This window comes from Babylonia areolata, chromosome 1 (assembly GCF_041734735.1).
Source record: "Babylonia areolata isolate BAREFJ2019XMU chromosome 1, ASM4173473v1, whole genome shotgun sequence".
Classification (NCBI taxonomy): domain Eukaryota; kingdom Metazoa; phylum Mollusca; class Gastropoda; order Neogastropoda; family Buccinidae; genus Babylonia; species Babylonia areolata.
Window position 1 is genome coordinate 14,313,769 of NC_134876.1, and position 20,000 is coordinate 14,333,768.

At 46.0% G+C, this 20,000-nt stretch overlaps 1 protein-coding gene across 1 annotated transcript in view; it reads right to left on the minus strand.

Annotated features, from left to right (window-relative positions):
• LOC143279855 (low-density lipoprotein receptor-related protein 2-like) overlaps window positions 1–20,000 on the minus strand; it is a 194,327-nt gene that overhangs the window by 14,953 nt on the left and 159,374 nt on the right. The window contains exons 65-75 of the mRNA XM_076584111.1: window positions 19,890–20,000; window positions 17,591–17,716; window positions 15,724–15,969; window positions 15,316–15,447; window positions 13,069–13,241; window positions 11,116–11,314; window positions 6,394–6,525; window positions 4,430–4,573; window positions 3,804–3,935; window positions 2,468–2,741; window positions 1,020–1,148 (exon numbers count right to left, since the gene is read on the minus strand). The exon at window positions 19,890–20,000 is cut by the window's right edge and continues 123 nt beyond it. Of these exons, the coding sequence (XP_076440226.1) occupies window positions 1,020–1,148; window positions 2,468–2,741; window positions 3,804–3,935; window positions 4,430–4,573; window positions 6,394–6,525; window positions 11,116–11,314; window positions 13,069–13,241; window positions 15,316–15,447; window positions 15,724–15,969; window positions 17,591–17,716; window positions 19,890–20,000 (1,798 nt within the window). The remainder of the gene's footprint in view (window positions 1–1,019; window positions 1,149–2,467; window positions 2,742–3,803; window positions 3,936–4,429; window positions 4,574–6,393; window positions 6,526–11,115; window positions 11,315–13,068; window positions 13,242–15,315; window positions 15,448–15,723; window positions 15,970–17,590; window positions 17,717–19,889) is intronic.

Consider the following 20,000-nt stretch of genomic DNA (forward strand, 5'->3'; position numbering starts at 1 on the left):
ACCTACCGAACGATGAAATCGATTACAGGATCTTTAACGTTGGTATTTGATCTTATGTTTGAGTATACACAAAAAGGGGGTTCAGGCACGAGCAGGTCTGCACATATGTTGATCTGGGAGATCGGAAAAATCTCTATCCTTTATCCACCAGGCGCCGTTACCGAGATTCGAACCCGTGACCCGCAGATTGAAAGCCCAACGCTTTAACCACTCAGCTACTGCGCCCGTCGCTCTATTGTTTAATAGCTTCATTCATGATTAAAACGATGCCTTTGATTTGTGGGGCTGGCTCGTGCTAGCGTCGCTCAAGTACATGTAGCTGCAGGAGGGAATGTACAGTCGTTTTATTCTTTTTTTGGTGGTTTTTTTAGTTGTTGTTGTTGTTGTTTTGTTTCTGGTATCTTTAACTTCATTTAACAATGAAACTTTGGCTCTTATTTGCGAACCAGTTCATCTTCAGTTCATCGTCTATATCACTAACAGGCGCGTGTGCGCGTGCACACACACACACACACACACACACACACACACACACACACACGCACGCACGCACACACGCACGCACGCACAGATATAAACACACACTTCACACACACACACACACACACACACGGACGCGCGCACACAGATACACACACGCACACACACACACACACGCACACACACACATGCACATGCTCACTCACACACACACACACACACACACACAGATACAAACACACACTTAACACACACACACATACACGGACGTACGCACATAGACACCCCCCCACTCACACACACGCACGCACACACACACACGCACGCACACAGATACAAACACACACACGGACGCACGCACGCACACACACGCACACACACACACACACACGCGTGCGCGCGCGTGCACGCACGCACGCACGCACGCACGCACGCACACAGATACAAACACACACACACACGGACGCACGAACACACACACACACACACACACACACACACACACACACACACACACATGAAGACCAACATTCACTCACCCCCTACGCGGGCTGACAGCTATGGCCAGAGGGTATTCCAGCTTGGAGGAGAACAGGATCTTGACGTACCGACCGTCGCTCTTTGCCACGCTGATTGACCTCGCCCCTGAGTCGGTCCAGTAAATGTTGCTGCAACGAACAGGCCCTTAGTTTCTTACCCACACACCAGTAACAGGCCTAGAGGTAACGCGTCCACCTAGGAAGCGAGAGAATCTGAGCGCTCTGGTTCGAATCACACCGGCAGTCGCCAATATTTTCTCCCCTTCCACTAGACCTTGAGTGGTGGTCTGGACGCTTAGTCATTGCGGATGAGACGATAAACAGAGGTCCCGCGTGCAGCATGCATTTAGCGCACGTAAAAGAACTCACGGCAAGAAAAATCCACTTCGACAGGATAACAAATAAAACTGCAAGCAGGAAAAAATACAAAAAAAAAAAAAAAAAAAAAAAAAAAAAGTGGCGCTGCCAATGTAGCGACGCGCTCTCTCTGGGGAGAGTAGCCCGAATTTCACACAGAGAAATCTGTTGTGACAAAAAGAGTAATACAAATATAAGTACAAATAAATGTTACCGCAACAAACAGGCCCTCAATTTTTATGCACACTTCATTGAATGACGTTGCAAGTAACAAACAGGACAGCAAGTGTTACCCGTAAATCATTCCAGTAAATGTTGCTGCAACAAGCAAGCCCTTATCTTTTTTCACCCACACTTCAGTAACTGTTCATGCAATAAAACTAGTCCTAACTTATTAACCGTACTCCAGTACCTGCAAAAGCGACCCTGATGCAACCAATCACCCCCACAACACCCACACCCCAACCTTCCCGTCACCTTCCCCACCCCCAACACTCACTGCAATATGCAGGATGAATGTACAATGGATATGTCTAATGCTAACGTCCATATTCTAAATATATTTCTGTTTAATAATTACGATGTAATAATTAATTGCAATGTTTTTTAAAAGCGAATATGTGAAATGCTTTTATTTGAGAACATATGTTTATTACTCTTGTTTAATCAAGTTATCCGCGTGTGTGGGGTGGGTGGTGGGGGGGGGGAGGGGGTGCGGTGCGGGTGTGTGCTGATTATCTGGTTGTGGTTTTCCGCAATTCATCTTTATTCTTATCTTATCTGTCTATTATAATCAATGTGCAGTATAGTAGGCTATGTTTATAATTATATTCAAATAATGTTTCTTAATTCTTTCTGTTTTTACATTAAGAATACTAGTTATTACCTGCAGGGGTGTGGATGTATGTATGAAACGATGTATGTGATATTTTTTACATTTGTATCTTCGTAATATTTGTAGGGGCTGTTGTTGGCTTTTACAGTTATGGTCCCCATGTTGTTTACTTGTCTATGTTGTGATAATGCACCTGACCAAATTTCTCCAGTTGGAGATAATAAAGTTATTCTTATCTTATCTTATCTTATCTTACCGGGCCACCCAGTCGATAGCCATGCCCTCAGGCCGGTTGACCTGCACGATGGGCAGGGTCTGGGGCAGGGTGGTCTGGTTGTTGTCCTTGGGCACCACGGCGCGGTGGATCCTGTGCAGTGAGGTGTCGGTCCAGTAGACCAGCTGCCGCAGGGGGTCCACAGCCAGGGCGTCGGCCCGCTGGCCCGTGGCGATCACGTCCGAGTAGTCCTTGCGCCACGAGCGGTACTGTCGGATCTCATGGCCCATCGTGAACAGCACGATCACGTTGCGGTCTGCAAGCAGGTCACGACTGGTGTTTCAACACGATTTTATTCTCAAAAGCAAGTGGAGTGATGGCCTAGAGGTAACGCCCCCCCCCCCCCCCCCCCCCCCCCCCCCCCCCCCGCCCCCCTTCCCTAGAAGCGAGAGAATCTGAGAGCGCTGGTTCGAATCACGGCTCAGCCGCCGATATTTTCTCCCCCTCCACTAGACCTTGAATGGTGGTCTGGACGCTGGTCATTCGTATGAGACGATAAACCGAGGTCCCGTGTGCAGCATGCACTTAGCGCACGTAAAATAACCCACGGCAACAAACGGGCTGTTCCTGGCAAAATTCTGTAGAAAAATCCACTTCGGTAGAAAAAACAAATAAAACTGCACCCCAGAAAAAATACCAAAAAATGGGTGTCGCTGCAGTGTAGCGACGCGCTCTCCCTGGGGAGAGCAGCCCGAACTTCACACAGAGAAACCTGTTGTGATAAAAAAGAAATACAGAAAATACAAATGCAAAGACATTGCAAACACATAGAGCAGCAACAAGCTGGTGCTTACGGTGTGGTGGGAAAACTGCACATACACACAGTGAACACAACACAGCGGCAGTATTGAAAGCAACATGAAACATGAAATATGACTTAGATCACGGTCACGACTGGTCACGTTGTTCCTGTGGCAGGTGTGTGACTCTTGACATATTTCTCAGTTTAAACGAAATCTCAAAGATCGCTGGTTGACGGATAAAGTGTTATGAGCGTGCGGTAACTGTCTGCATGCACACGAGTATTTCTTTCTTTTATTTCCGATTTTTTGAGTGACACCAAAGACATCTCCAAGATACTGAACCAAGCAATATCCATGTCCGTCCTCTGCTCAATCCACGAGCAAGACGGATAAAAAGCGACAAAAACAACAACAAAAAACAACAGAGACGATACAAACATACAATACAAACAACCATAAAAACTTCAGCAGCACTAACAACCATCTCATCACCACCGCCACTACAAACCTCCACCACCACCACCACCAACAGCAGCAACAACAGCAACAACATCAACAGTGACACAGAAACTAACTGGCAGCCTTGCACTCGAGACCCTTGTAGTCAGTGTCGACGAATCCTTTGTGACAGCGGCATTTGAAGGAGCCCTTGACGTTCTGACAGTCCTGGGGGCACTTGTTGCCCCACGAGGCGCACTCGTCGATGTCTGCACGTGACACACGGTCATCACAGTCAGACTGACACGTTTAAGCTTCGCGATTTCTTCGCTTTTTGCTGTAATGTTGTTGTTGTTGTTTTTGTTTTGTTTTGCTTTGTTTCTGCTTTTTTTTTGTTGTTGTTGTTTGTTTGGGTTGTTGTTGTTTTTTTTCTCTTCCATTCAGAATAAGAAAGTGTGCTTCAAAACGAAAATCTCTGTTTTTTGTTCAGCATGTATTGATTAATTCTGCTTGTACCGTGACCTACAATTGATAATTTGTATACCTAATACACCATCTCTGTCAATAAATCATATAATCATAATAAAACCTTAGCGAACAGCATAAAAATCACGCACGCATGCAAACGCGTACGCGCGCGCGCACGCACACACACACACACACACACACACACACACACACACACACACAAGGAAACATGGAATTCGCAAACACACAAAGACCCAATGAGCAAACTTCAAAACTGCAATCACTAAGATATCACCTTCGCAGGTCTTGCTGTCGTTGGCTGACACTCGAAAGCCCGAATGACAGGAGCAGTAGAAGCCGCCCTGTGGCAGGTCTGTGCAGTTGTGCTCACAGCCGCCATTGTTCTTGGAACAGCTGGCCGTTGTGTCCGAGTTCTTCTCTGCAACAGTGCACCAGACGGCACGTTCAACATGTATTTGTATTTCTTTTTATCACAACAGATTTCTCTGTTACAATGGCCAGTCATTTACAGCTTAGTCTTTTGTGATGGACTATGACTCTCAAACCAGTAGGCAAGATCGCACTGGCTCTTAGTGCTGCAGTCTTGGGGGCTAGTTGGCCTTTGGGGACCATCTCAACGCCGACTGTCCTGAAACCTTCTTGGCCGAGAGAGTGGGGATGTAACTTGGGCAAGACATTCTCCACAATAATCCAATTTAAGCCCAGATAGTTGAGACAGCAGCTGACCACCTCTGCTGTTCTGATGATCATTGTCGGACTCGAATGACTGTCATACATATACAGTGAAGTGTGTATAGGTAAAGCATGTAGGCCTATTGAGCAACTTAACCAGTCTCTAGTAAAGTATGTAGACTATAGGTATTTAGTAAAGTGTGTAAAGAAAGCGAGTACAGAATGCATGTAGCTAGTAGGTATAAACTGTGTAAAGGTGGTTAGTGAATTGTGCACAAACAACTGGTAATACCAAAGTACAAGAGTATTAGTGCTCAAAAAACAAGTACACGTCTTTCTCCAAAGTAGAAGGTCGTGCAGATCTTCATGTATGTGAATATTTTGCATGGAAACATTGCGTGCGTGCGTGCGTGCGTGTGTGTGTGTGTGTGTGTGTGTGTGTGTGTGTGTGTGTGTGTGTGTGTGTGTGTGTGTGTGTGCTGAAAAATGGAAAAAAAACGAAACGTGCAGACTAACCAGCGCGAATATGCATTCAGTTGTTTGCATGTGAAATGCGTTCATGCCTACATTAGTCTTAACACGGACCTACATTATCATCAATAGCAGCGCAGGCTGATGTTAAATTTGGTGAACACAATAATGTGAAAACACTGTGCATCCAATGTTTTACACAATCAGAAAGCTATAATGCCACAAGAATATTTTTACCCATTTTCATACGTATATGTGGATGCTGTATTTACAACTTAACGCTCAGTAGAATTTTTATTCGTTCCAAACAGAAAGGAACACACTGACTTCACATATGTAAAACAAAGATTAGGTTGTAAATTACAAAAAAAAATGTTGATGAAAAGAGGTTCGTCATATCACCCCATTCTCTCTTTTGTTTGGATAACAAATAACAAATCGAGGAATACGCTATTTCTCAAACTATAACCAGGAAAATTAACAGTAACAAAACGAAGAACACGCTATTTCTCAAACAATAACTAGGAAAATTAACAGTCAACAAACGAACACGCTATTACTCAAACTATAACTAGGAAAATAAACAGTCACAAAACGAAGAACACGATATTACTCAAACTATTACTAGGAAAATTAACAATAACAAAACGAAGAACACGCTATTACTCAAACTATAACTAGGAAAATTAACAATAACAAAACGAAGAACACGCTATTACTCAAACTATAACCAGGAAAATTAACAATAACAAAACGAAGAACACGCTATTACTCAAACTATAACTAGGAAAATAAACAGGCACTAAACGAAGAACACGCCATTACTCAAACTTTAACTAGGAAAATTAACAATAACAAAACGAAGAACACGCTAATTCTCAAACTACGAAAATCAACAAAGACTTTGATGTATTAAAAACCTACTTACAGCTGTTGTCCATGCAATACAAGAGTTAGGCCTACATAACTAATTTCATTTTGTGACCGGCTGTTAGCGTTACTTTCAGACTGCTCGATCTGAAACCTGATGACGAAAAAAACACAAAAAAAAAGCAAGAGATGCAGTGGTGTGGAGAAAGACACTGTGACACTCACGGCATCCATTTTCATCCGAGGCGTCATCGCAGTCCTGCACGTTGTTGCACACCATGGAGGCAGCTATGCACTGCTTGTTGGTGCACTTGAACTCATCGGCTTCACACTTTCTGGTTGGCGCTTTTGTGGAGCCTGTTCATCAAAGGTCAACAACAACAACATTCAAACACCCCTTTCCTGTCAATACGTAATTATCATCAAACACCCCTTTCCTGTCAATACGTAATTATCATCAAACACCACACCCTTTTCCTGTCAATACGTAATTATCATCAAACACCACACCCTTTTCCTGTCAATACGTAATTATCATCAAACACCCCTTTCCAGTCAATACGTAATTATCATCAAACACCCCTTTCCAGTCAATACGTAATTATCATCAAACACCACACCCTTTTCCTGTCAATACGTAATTATCATCAAACACCACACCCTTTTCCTGTCAATACGTAATTATCATCAAACACCCCTTTCCTGTCAATACGTAATTATCATCAAACACCCCTTTCCTGTCAATACGTAATTATCATCAAATACCCCTTTCCTGTCAATACGTAATTATCATCAAACACCCCTTTCCAGTCAATACGTAATTATCATCAAACACCACACCCTTTTCCTGTCAATACGTAATTATCATCAAACACCACACCCTTTTCCTGTCAATACGTAATTATCATCAAACACCCCTTTCCAGTCAATACGTAATTATCATCAAACACCCCTTTCCTGTCAATACGTAATTATCATCAAACATCACACCCTTTTCCTGTCAATACGTAATTATCATCAAACACCCCTTTCCAGTCAATACGTAATTATCATCAAACACCCCTTTCCTGTCAATACGTAATTATCATCAAATACCCCTTTCCTGTCAATACGTAATTATCATCAAACACCACACCCTTTTCCTGTCAATACGTAATTATCATCAAATACCCCTTTCCTGTCAATACGTAAGTATCATCAAATACCCCTTTCCTGTCAATACGTAATTATCATCAAACACCACACCCCTTTCATGTCAATACGTAATTTTCATCAAATACCCCTTTCCTGTCAATACGTAATTATCATCAAATACCCCTTTCCTGTCAATACGTAATTATCATCAAACATCACACCCTTTTCCTGTCAATACGTAATTATCATCAAACACCACACCCTTTTCCTGTCAATACGTAATTATCATCAAACACCACACCCTTTTCCTGTCAATACGTAATTATCATCAAACACCACACCCTTTTCCTGTCAATACGTAATTATCATCAAACACCCCTTTCCTGTCAATACGTAATTATCATCAAACACCCCTTTCCTGTCAATACGTAATTATCATCAAATACCCCTTTCCTGTCAATACGTAATTATCATCAAACACCCCTTTCCTGTCAATACGTAATTATCATCAAACACCACACCCTTTTCCTGTCAATACGTAATTATCATCAAACACCACACCCCTTTCCTGTCAATACGTAATTATCATCAAACACCCCTTTCCAGTCAATACGTAATTATCATCAAACACCCCTTTCCTGTCAATACGTAATTATCATCAACATCACACCCTTTTCCTGTCAATACATAATTATCATCAAACACCCCCTTTCCTGTCAATACGTAATTATCATCAAACACCCCTTTCCTGTCAATACGTAATTATCATCAAATACCCCTTTCCTGTCAATACGTAATTATCATCAAACACCCCTTTCCTGTCAATACGTAATTATCATCAAATATCCCCTTTCCTGTCAATACGTAAGTATCATCAAATACCCCTTTCCTGTCAATACGTAATTATCATCAAACACCACACCCTTTTCCTGTCAATACGTAATTTTCATCAAATACCCCTTTCCTGTCAATACGTAAGTATCATCAAATACCCCTTTCCTGTCAATACGTAATTATCATCAAACATCACACCCTTTTCTGATTAATACATATTATCACAAAACACACCTTCTGTATAAAGGGTAATTAACATGACAACAATTATCCGGAGTCAATACGAATATGAAAACACAACACACACACTGCCTGGCAATCGTAAATTTCATCAAATACCCCCTCCCTGTCAATACGTATACACAACACACCACACCCACACTCACACACGTAACATCAAACTACCCCTCCGTGCAACACGTAATTACAATCAAACAACTCACAGCACTTTCGGTCAATAGAATATCATCAAATGACAGCCTGCAACGTAATTATCATCAAACACAAAACCCTTGTCAGCAGATACAATGATCATCAGAAGTAAAGCCACACAGTCAAGTACGTAAGACATCAAACAAAACACACCTTGTCCATGTCATACGTACTTAACAGAGAAAGGCACCACAGAGCATGTTCAGACAATACGTAGAAGCAGCAGACAACACTCCAGTCAATACGTAAGATGCACAACAGCACAACCGTACAGTCAAACAGAATATCATACAAACCTTCCATGCAATACGAATATCAGAAAATACACTATCGACAAGAGGGGTAGCTTACACAACAAACAACACACACACACTCAATACGACAATTATCACGAAAGACCCTTTCCATGAGATACGAAGATATCAGACAGACACACAACACCCTGTCACAGAAGATACATCAACAACACTAGCCAGGCAATACGTAAACAGCACAGAGCACGACACACGAGACTGGTGCAGACTAGACAGAACAGAACGAAGTAGCTGTACAGACAGAAAGAAACTGGCTAGGCAGTGCACAACAAGAAGAGAGGCAGACAGACAAACAAGGCAGCGAGAACACAGAAAACCACACAACAACAAGAGCAGCAACAACAGATGAGGCAGCAGATCAGAAGACAGACAAAATGCCCGCAACAGAGCAGCCAGGCCCGACAACAACAGACAGGCAGGCAACAACAACAGAGCACACAACAGACAGAGAGCAGGCAGACAAGACAGACAGACAAGACACAGAGAGAGAGAGCTGAGACAGTATCAGACAAGAAAGAGGCAGCAGACAAGCAGGGTACAGGTAGGCAGGCAGACAAGAGAGCAGAGAGGCATGGACAGCCATGGAGACAGCACAGACAGACAGACAGAGAGAGAAGCAGGCAGACAGACAGACAGACAGAGAGAGAAGCAGGCAGACAGACAGACAGACAGAGAGAAAGGCAAACAGACAGACAGACAGAGAGGCAGGCAGACAGACAGACAGAGAGAGGCAGGCAGACAGACAGACAGACAGAGAGAAAGGCAAACAGACAGACAGACAGACAGAAAAGACAGACAGACAGACACAGAGGCAGGCAGACAGACAGACAGAGAGAGGCAGGCAGACAGACAGACAGAGAGCGAGGCAGGCAGACAGACAGAGAGGCAGGCAGACAGACAGACAGAGAGGCAGGCAGACAGAGGCAGACAGACAGACAGACACACAGACACAGAGAGAGGAAGGGAGACAGACAGACAGAGAGGCAGGCAGACAGACAGAGGGAAAGGCACAGACAGACAGAGGGAGAGGTAGGCAGACAGACAGACAGAGAGAGAGGCAGGCAGGCAGGCAGGCAGACAGAGAGAGAGAGAGGCAGACAGACAGACAGACAGAGAGGCAGGCAGACAGACAGAGAGGCAGGCAGACAGAGAGACAGACAGAAAGGCAGACAGACAGAGAGAGAGAGGCAGGGAGACAGACAGACAGAGAGAGAGAGGCAGGCAGACAGACAGACAGAGAGGCAGGCAGACAGACAGACAGAAAGGCAGACAGACAGAGGGAGAGGTAGGCAGACAGACAGAGAGAGAGAGGCAGGGAGACAGACAGACAGAGAGAGAGCAGGCAGACAGACAGACAGACAGAGAGAGAAGCAGGCAGACAGACAGACAGACAGAGAGAGAAGCAGGCAGACAGACAGACAGACAGAGAGAAAGGCAAACAGACAGACAGAGAGAGAGGCAGGCAGACAGACAGACAGAGAGAGGCAGGCAGACAGACAGACAGACAGAGAGGCAGGCAGACAGACAGAAAGAGACAGACAGACAGACAGACAGAGAGGCCGGCAGACAGACAGAGAGAAGGCAGGCAGACAGACAGACAGAGAGGCAGGCAGGCAGACAGAGAGGCAGACAGACAGACAGACAGAGAGGCAGACAGACAGACAGACAGAGAGGCAGGCAGGCAGACAGAGAGGCAGGACAGACAGACAGACAGAGAGGCAGCAGACAGACAGACAGAGAGCAGGAGGCAGACAGACAGAGAGGCAGGCAAGGCAGACAGAGAGGCAGGCAGGCAGACCGACAGAGAGAGGCAGACAGACAGACAGACAGAGAGGCAGGCAGGCAGACAGACAGAGGGCAGACAGACAGAAAGACAGAGAGGCAGGCAGGCAGACAGAGAGGCAGACAGACAGACAGACAGAGAGGCAGACAGACAGGAGAGCAGGCAGACAGACAGAGAGGAGGCAGACAGACAGACAGAGAGGCAGGACAGAGAGGCAGACAGAGAGCAGACAGACAGACAGACAGAGAGGCAGGCAGACAGAGAGGCAGGAAGACAGCAGGACAGACAGAGAGGCAGACAGACAGACAGAGAGCAGACAGACAGACAGACAGAGAGGCAGGCAGACAGACAGAGAGAGGCAGGCAGACAGACAGAGAGGCAGGCAGACAGACAGACAGACAGGCACAGAGTGAACGAGACACCCCTGTCCTCAATGGACACAGCACTCACAGAACCCGTCGTATTCATCAGTGTCATCCGGACAATCAGAGAAACCGTCACAGGTACGCCACATGGGGATGCAGATGTCGTTGCCGGGGCACCGGAAGTGGGTGGTGACGTCACAGGCCACCTGGTTACACCTGGTCTCGTCACTTCCGTCCCCACAATCATCGGTCCCGTCGCATCTCCATGACTCGGGAATACACACCTGGACGCAGAAAAGCCGTTTGCCGTTTGTGTTGAGGCGGTGTGCTTGCGAGTGCCCGTGCTTTCGTGCATGTGTGAGTGGGTGTTGCAGGCATACGTCTTTCAGAGGGCGGAGTGTGTGGGTGGGTGGTTGTTAGGCGGATGTACTGTGCGCGGGTGTATTCTTGCGCGTGTTTCTGTGGAGGGAGGGGGGGGGGATATGGAGGGGAGGGGAGAACGATATGAAAAACGCTTTGTGCAGTATTTCTGGAACAATGCGCTGCATGTGGAGTGATGGCCTAGAGGTAACGCGTCCGCCTAGGAAACGAGAGAATCTGAGCGCACTGGTTCGAATCACGGCTCAGCCGCCGATATTTTCTCCCCCTCCACTAGACCTTGAGTGATGGTCTGGACGCTAGTCATTCGGATGAGACGATAAACCGAGGTCCCGTGTGCAGCATGCACTTAGCGTACGTAAAAGAACCCACGGTAACAAAAGGGTTGTTCCTGGCAAAATTTTTGTAGAAAAATCCACTTCGATAGGAAAAACAAATAAAACTGCACACAGGAAAAAATGCAAAAAAAATGGGTGGCGCTGTAGTGTAGCGACGCGCTCTCCCTGGGGAGAGCAGCCTGAATTTCACACAGACACAGATCTGTTGTGATAAAAAGAAATACAAATGCAATAAATACAAATAAAATACCCGTTATAATTGTAACAGTTCAGTGCTGTACACTATACTGAACTACAATGAACTGTACTGCAGCCTTCTGTTCTGCACTGTAGTGTGTACCGTCTGGCAGCAACATTCAGTGCTCTGTATTGCACTGCACTGCAAAGTATCGCGTTTCACGAAGCTCTTTTCACGACCGCTTTGAGAGAATTCGTCACCACGGTGCAGCCCTTCCCCCCCCCCCCCCCCCCCCCCCCACCCCCATCATATACACCTTTCCTCTCCCCTTTTCTTTCATGCAAGAAGGTTCACAAAGTCACCATCTGAGAACACTCCCACAACATGATGATGAAGGATGATGAATTTTGTTTAATGTCCCGTCACACACACTGGTGATTGTTGGAGTATGGATTTTTACATTTGAGTGTTAACACTTAGGAGAGGAGAAGGGGGGGGGGATGAATGGTGAGAATAGTGGGGAAACTGTGTAGATGGAGCGGGGGTTTGAATTGAACACACCCACAACACGTAGACACAAAGCCAAACCACAAAACATGATACTTGACGGGCGCAATAGCCGAGTGGCTAAAACGTTGGACTTTCAATCTGAGGGTCCCGGGTTCGAATCTCGGTGGCGCCTGGTGGGTAAAGAGTAGAGATTTTTCCGATCTCCCAGGTCAACATATTTGCAGACCTGCCAGTGTCTGAACCCCCTTCGTGTGTATACGCACGCAGAAGATCAAATACGCACGTTAAAGATCCTGTAATCCATGCCAGCGTTCGGTGGGTTATGGAAACAAGAACATACCCAGCATGCACACCCCCGAAAACGGAGTATGGCTGCCTACATGGCGGGGTAAATAAACAAACGGTCATGCACGTAAAATGTTAAATGTTACATGTTTGTCTGAGTGTGTAGTTGTGCGTGCCTGAAATCTGATTGAATGACACAGGAAACGAACGATGAACGCCCAATGGCAGCCGTCAGTCGGCTCTACCCAGCCTGTTGTGTAAATGACTCCGTGTGTGTAAAGCGCTTAGAGCTTGGTCTCCGACCGAGGATAGGCGCTATATAAATATCCATATCCATATCAATACTTACGTGGTTCTGACAAGTGAATTCTCCAGGACGACAGTAAGCGTCGCTGTACATGGGCTGGCAGTTGACTTCGTCCGAACCGTCCAAACAGTCCCGCCGTCCGTTGCACGTGCTGTAGCGGCTGACACAGTGCTTGCTGGCACATTGGAACTGGTCGTCGCCACACTGGCTGAAGTCTGCAACACGTGCGGGGTATACCAACTTTCAAAAGAGTGCACCACTTTGTCCGAGCTTCTGACGAAACGAAACGAAACGGAGGGAAACGAAATTTTATTCAGTTTAGGCCAAGGCCCCTCCTGAAGGTGGGATGCAAAGATACGAAACTAATAATGACAGCGTGCACCGTTAACCCTTTCACCGCCAGTCAATTCAGAGTACAAAATTCCCTTGTGGTATAAAAAAAAGAAAAGACAGTGACTAAGAATAGCTGGGGATTCCCCCTGCGCTAGGCGCAGTGAAATGCAAACCTTTTATGTGCCGATCACTTCAGAATCTATTCTTTACTTATTTCTGCCTTTTGTGCGTGTGTGTGTGTGTGTGTGTGTGTGTGTGTGTGTGTGTGTGTGTGTGTGTGCGTGCGTGTGCATGTGTGTGTGTGTGTGTGTTTGTGTTTGTGTTGTTTTTTCCCCTATCATCTGCACCGCTTCAGTGGCATTATCCCCCCACAATCCCCCCCCCCCCACCCCGCTCATTCCGAGTCCCACACACACAATCACACCAGGGTTCAATTGTCGCTGTCGCAGCGTCGGCAGTCCACAGGAAACTATCGATGTTAGGCCGCCAGGAGGCCACACACCAGAGGAGACCCTGCATTGCTGCTGAGTCACTTCGGAGGTGTTCAGTAGTGCCTGTTCTGATTTAACATACTTTGGACACTACCTACTTTCCCATCTACCGACGACAACAATCGCTTACTCGCGGAGCCAGACTAAGTGAGCACCCCCCCCCCCCCCTCCGAGTGGAGACCGCCACCACGTCCCTCTAGCGACAGTCCCCCATGAATCTGCCAACACTGAAGACCTTGACAGGACTCATCCCAAGTACAGATTGGGTGGGTTGTGGGGGGGGGGGGGGGAGGGTCGAGCCTGATGTCATCATAAGAACAGGGCACAGAATCTGACTTTTGGTCATGAAGGAGTACTCTTTATGCCAAAGTCGGCTGTTCATTCTGCCACACTGATAACGATTCCATAAGCACGAACCAGCAAAATAATGGCGTGCCTTTCGTAGCGTACAAACGAAACACCCTGCGCCTTAATTATTGCTCCTCACTTACTGGTACATATTTTAGCCCCTCACTTACTGGTACATATTTTTGCCCCTCACTTACTGGTACATATTTTAGCCCCTCACTTACTGGTACATATTTCTGCTCCTCACTGGTACATACTTTTGCCCTTCACGTGCTGGTATATATTTTCCCCTTTACTTACTGGTACATATTTTTGCCCCCCCCCCCCCCCCCCCCCCCTTACTGGTACATATTTTTGCCCTCACTTACTGGTACACATTTTTGCCCTTGAGTTACCGGTACATATTTGTGCCCCTCATTTACCGGTACATATTTCTGCTCCTCTTGCCCTTCACTTTCTGGTACATATTTTTGTCCCTCACTTACCGGTACATATAACATATCTTGCCCCTCACTTACTGGCACATATTTTTGCCCCTCACTTACTGGTACATATTTTTGCCCCTCACTTACTGGTACATATTACATATTTTAACCCCTCACTTACTGGTAAATATTTTTGCCCTCACTTACTGGTACATATTTTCCTCCTCACCTACCGGTGCATATTACATATTTTTGCACCTCACTTACTGGTGCATATTTTTGCCCCTCACTTACTGGTACATATTTTTGCCCCTCACTTACTGGTACATATTTTTGCCCCTCACTTACTGGTGCATATTTTTGCCCCTCACTTACTGGTACATATTTTTGCCCCTCACTTACTGGTGCTTATTTTTGCCCCTCACTTACTGGCACATATCCCCCCCCATCACTTACTGGTACATATTTCCCCCCCTCACTTACAAGTACATATTTCCCCCCTCACTTACTGGTGCATATTTTTGCCCCTCACTTACAAGTACATATTTCCCCCCTCACTTACCGGTGCATATTTTGCCCCTCACTTACTGGTACATATTTCTGCTCCTCACCGGTACATATTTTTGCCCTTCACTTACCGGTACATATTTTTGCCCCTCACTTACTGGTACATATTTTTGCCCCCCACTTACTGGTACATATTTTAGGGTCCTCATCGGACTGGTCTCCGCAGTCATCGTCATGGTCACAGCGCCACTTGCCCTGTATACACTTCTGGTTCTTACACCGGAACTCTGACTCGGAGCACTCGCGGTACTCGTTCTCTGTAACAGAAACACCGTGTCAGTTCAACAAGGGCAAGCGTGCGTGCATGTACACTCACTCAAGCACGCGTGCGTGCGCACAAACAATTTGGACACCACTATAAGGCCTACATTCACTAGAAGCAACATCATTATCGTCGTCATCATCACCATCATTAACAGACTTCATGTCATGCTGCTTAAAGCCAAGTCAACCGCAAAGGGTCCCTTTCATGACTGTATCACCAGACTGAGTGGCGGAAGTAGTGCGATCTGTTAACAGCAACAGGAACTTACTGCACACGTCAGAAGATTCATCGGAGTTGTCGCCACAGTCGTCGTCGAAGTCGCACATCCAGCGACGAGGAATGCAGCGGCGGTTCTCGCAGGTGAAGTCACCTGTGCTGTGACACACCTGGCAGTTCTCCTCCTTCTCGTCCGAGTTGTCGCGACAGTCGTCCTCGCCGTCGCAGCGGGACCAGTTGGGAACGCAGCGGTAGTTGGACTCACAGGACCACCACCCCACCTTGCACGTCTGGGCTTCTGTAGAAGACAGGGGACAAAGGTTCAGTCCTATTTTAGCATCCTGAATCATTGCATCTATCAGTAAGTATCAGTATCAGTAACTCAAGAAGGCGTCACTGCGTTCGGACTAATCCATATGCGCTACACACCACATCTGCTAAGCAAATGCCTGACCAGCAGCGTAACCCAACGCGCTTAGTCAGACCTTGAGAAAATAAATAAATAGATAAATGAAAATAAGAATAAAAAAAAGTTAAAAAATGAAGAAGAAAAATAAATAAATACACCTATTTTACCGGTAATTATTGCGCATGTATGAAACGATATCACCATTAGTAGATGTTGTAACCCATTTTCAGTGCAATTCGACTCTTTTGTTGTACTTTATTTTACTCAGTTTTGAGGCAGATTCAATCACTAAACTAACTCGCCACCATCTTGCTTTTTCCATTTTTCGTCCCACAAACCATGGAAATTTAACCAATAGGTGCAATAATTTAGGATGCTAAAATAGGACATTACATCTTTGCCTGGTGAGTGTCCATTGAGATCGATGATGACCATCGTTGTCATCCAGCTGGGGAATGGGGGGAGGGTGGTGGGGGGGGGGATGCTCATGAGTCTATCTGTGAATGCGCAGATGGCTGAATAGTCCAGTCTGCGCACGAAATGTTCGCTGACAGTTGGGGCAGACAAAGACAGGCATATCATTGTCAGGGAGCTTGTTTGGCCTGCCTCTTCTGAACAGCTGCAGCAGTCCTGCTGGCCTCGCACAACTTGGCGCCTTTGTGCGCAGCAGCGCGCCATTTGTCACGGTCCATTGCAGATTCCTCCCAGGAGTCAAGGTTGATGTCAAACGCTTTCAGAGAGACTTTCAGAGTATCTCTGAAGCGCTTCTTCTGCCTACCATGTATATCAAAATCAAATAACCAAAAAATGAAAGGACAATGAGGCTAACTGAGGAAAGGATCAGACAACAACAAATGGCAGAAACTCTCCCTTTAGAACCAAATAACAAAAAAATAAATACTCAAAACTATTTTTATCTGTCATGCCTTTACTTCTACTAGCTGTCATTTCCAGCTGCACTGTCCATGAAGACAGATGTAAGGTATGAAACGTTTGACGGCTATTATCAAAAGTGAGTCTTGTTTTATAACATACAGTTTTTTCATAAACCTTTTCCTTTGGTAATTCTTATAGACTCGGCAGTAATCTCTCATTTTATTGTCGTACCAAAATAACAAAAGCAATTGTTCACAAATCTTACTTACGTCTACCGAATTCAGTTCCGGACACAGAACAAAGCACGAGTTTAGCAAAATATATATAATTTGTATATATATAGATATTAATCTGACTTGTGTGTTCACATTTTCAAACAAACTTAATTACCATTACGTTTGTTTATCATGGTAGTGTGTACGTATGCTCTTGGTGGAAGAAAGAGACTTTGCCCTCATGTATCGCAATCTTTCTCGTCTTCGGGGTGGTATGGCCATTATCAGATACAAAGTGTACATCTGCACTGAAGAAATCAACGATCAGTAATATAAATTTGAATTTTCAAGTTGAGAAATTCAGTACTGGAGGAGAGTACCTGGCAGCATGAGGAAAAGGCTATCTGGTCTCTGCTTACCACAGTTCAACGAGTCCTTCTCATCCGACTTATCACCGCAGTCATCGTCGAAGTCACACACCCAGGTTTTGGGGACACAGTTCCCGTTGTCACAGCGGTGTTTGTTGGGAGGACACGTTTTGTTTCCTGGAACATGAACATTGTTCCTTTCTTTCTTTACTTTAACGTCTTTTCACTGGTAAGCAACACCGTCTTTTCACGAACATTGTCTAGATACAGCGTTAACTTGTTTCATATACAAACTAAAAAAAAAAAAAAAAGTATAACTTCATTACGGAAAGGAGTTTCGTGCTTATATGATTTGCGTTCAATGCATAGACACCTAACAAAACTATATCACAACACGCCCCACCTCCATCCCAGCCCCCAAAGTAAAGCACCCCACAGCACATCATTCCAAAGCACACACCACGAAACACGTCCAGTCCCACACCACCACACCACGTAACACGTCCAGTCCCACACCACCACACCACGAAACACGTCCATTCCCACATCACGAAACACGTCCAGTCCCACATCACCACACCACGAAACACGTCCAGTCCCACATCACCACACCACGAAACACGTCCAGTCCCACACCACCACACCACGAAACACGTCCAGTCCCACATCACGAAACACGTCCAGTCCCACATCACCACACCACGAAACACGTCCAGTCCCACATCACCACACCACGAAACACGTCCATTCCCACACCACCACACCACGAAACACGTCCAGTCCCACACCACCACACCACGAAACACGTCCAGTCCCACACCACCACATCACGAAACACGTCCATTCCCACACCACAAAACACGTCCAGTCCCACACCACCACATAACACGTCCATTCCCACACCACGAAACACGTCCATTCCCACACCACCACACCATGAAACACATCCAGTCCCACATCACCACACCACGAAACACGTCCAGTCCCACACCACCACATCACGAAACACGTCCATTCCCACACCACAAAACACGTCCAGTCCCACATCACCACATCACGAAACACGTCCATTCCCACACCACGAAACACGTCCAGTCCCACACCACCACACCACGAAACACGTCCAGTCCCACATCACCACACCACGCACACAAGCACAGTTTAAACCACACAACGCGTATCATGAAATCTTTTAAAATCTTGAAGCAATAAATAGTATAATTATATAGAGAATAAACAAGCACAATCGCACAGTGACTTTTGCCTCTGTGTGCAAACTGTTGGGAAACATGAAGCAGCAATGGTTTGAACTTCCCTTCAGAACAAACAGCCCTACATGTTCACCCTGTTGTCACCGGCGACAGTATGTGCTCGAAGTGCGACAATACATTATATGCCGTTTTTTTTGTTTGTTTGTTTGTTTTTTTCTCAAGGCCTGACTAAGCGCGTTGGGTTACGCTGCTGGTCAGGCATCTGCTTGGCAGATGTGGTGTAGCGTATATGGTTTTGTCCGAACGCAGTGACGCCTCCTTGAGCTACTGAAACTGAAAACTGAAACTGCCGTGGGTGTCGGCACGTACTGTCACCTGCGACAATGTATGCCCGGCGACAATACATGCCCGGCGACAATGTATGCCGCAACATTATGTATGATTTTTCTATTTTGTATTCCTTTTTATCACAACAGATTTATCTGTGTGAAATTCGGGCTACTCTCCCCAGGGAGAACGCGTCGCTATACTACAGCGCCACCCACTTTTTTGTATTTTTTTTTCCTGCGTGCAGTTTTATTTGTTTTTCCTATCGAAGTGGATTTTTCTTCAGAATTTTGCCAGGGACAACCCTTTTGTTGCCGTGGGTTCTTTTACGTGCCCTAAGTGCATGCGGCACACGGGACCACGGTTTATTGTCTCATCTGAATGATAGTCAGTCGTGTCCGACTATGACCGTCAGAACAGCAAAGGGGGCAACTGCTGTCCCGACTAGCTGGGCTAGAATTTGATTATAGTGGAGAGTGTCTTGCCCAAGTTACATCCGCACTCTCTCGGCCAAGAAGGCTTTAGGACAGTCGACATTGGGATGGTCCCCTAAGACCAACTAGCCCACCAAGGCTGCAGCACGAAGAGCCAGTGCAATCTTGCCTCCTGGTTTGAAAGTCATAGTCCTTCACAAAAGACTAAGCTGCAAATGACTGGCCATTGTAACGGATAATCTAGTTACCTACAAATAATTTACTACTTTAGAGGGTTTTAGAACAGTCGGCGTTGGCATGGTTCCCAAAGGCCAAACTAGCCCCCAAGGCTGCAGCACTACTAGCCAGTGCAATTTCGCCTCCTAGCAGCACACTGACCACACGTCTTCTCGTCAGAGCCGTCGCCGCAGTCGTTGTCGCCGTCACAGACCCAGGCTTTGGCCACGCACTTGTGGTTGCTGCAGCGGAACTGCCAGGGCTCGCAGGGGC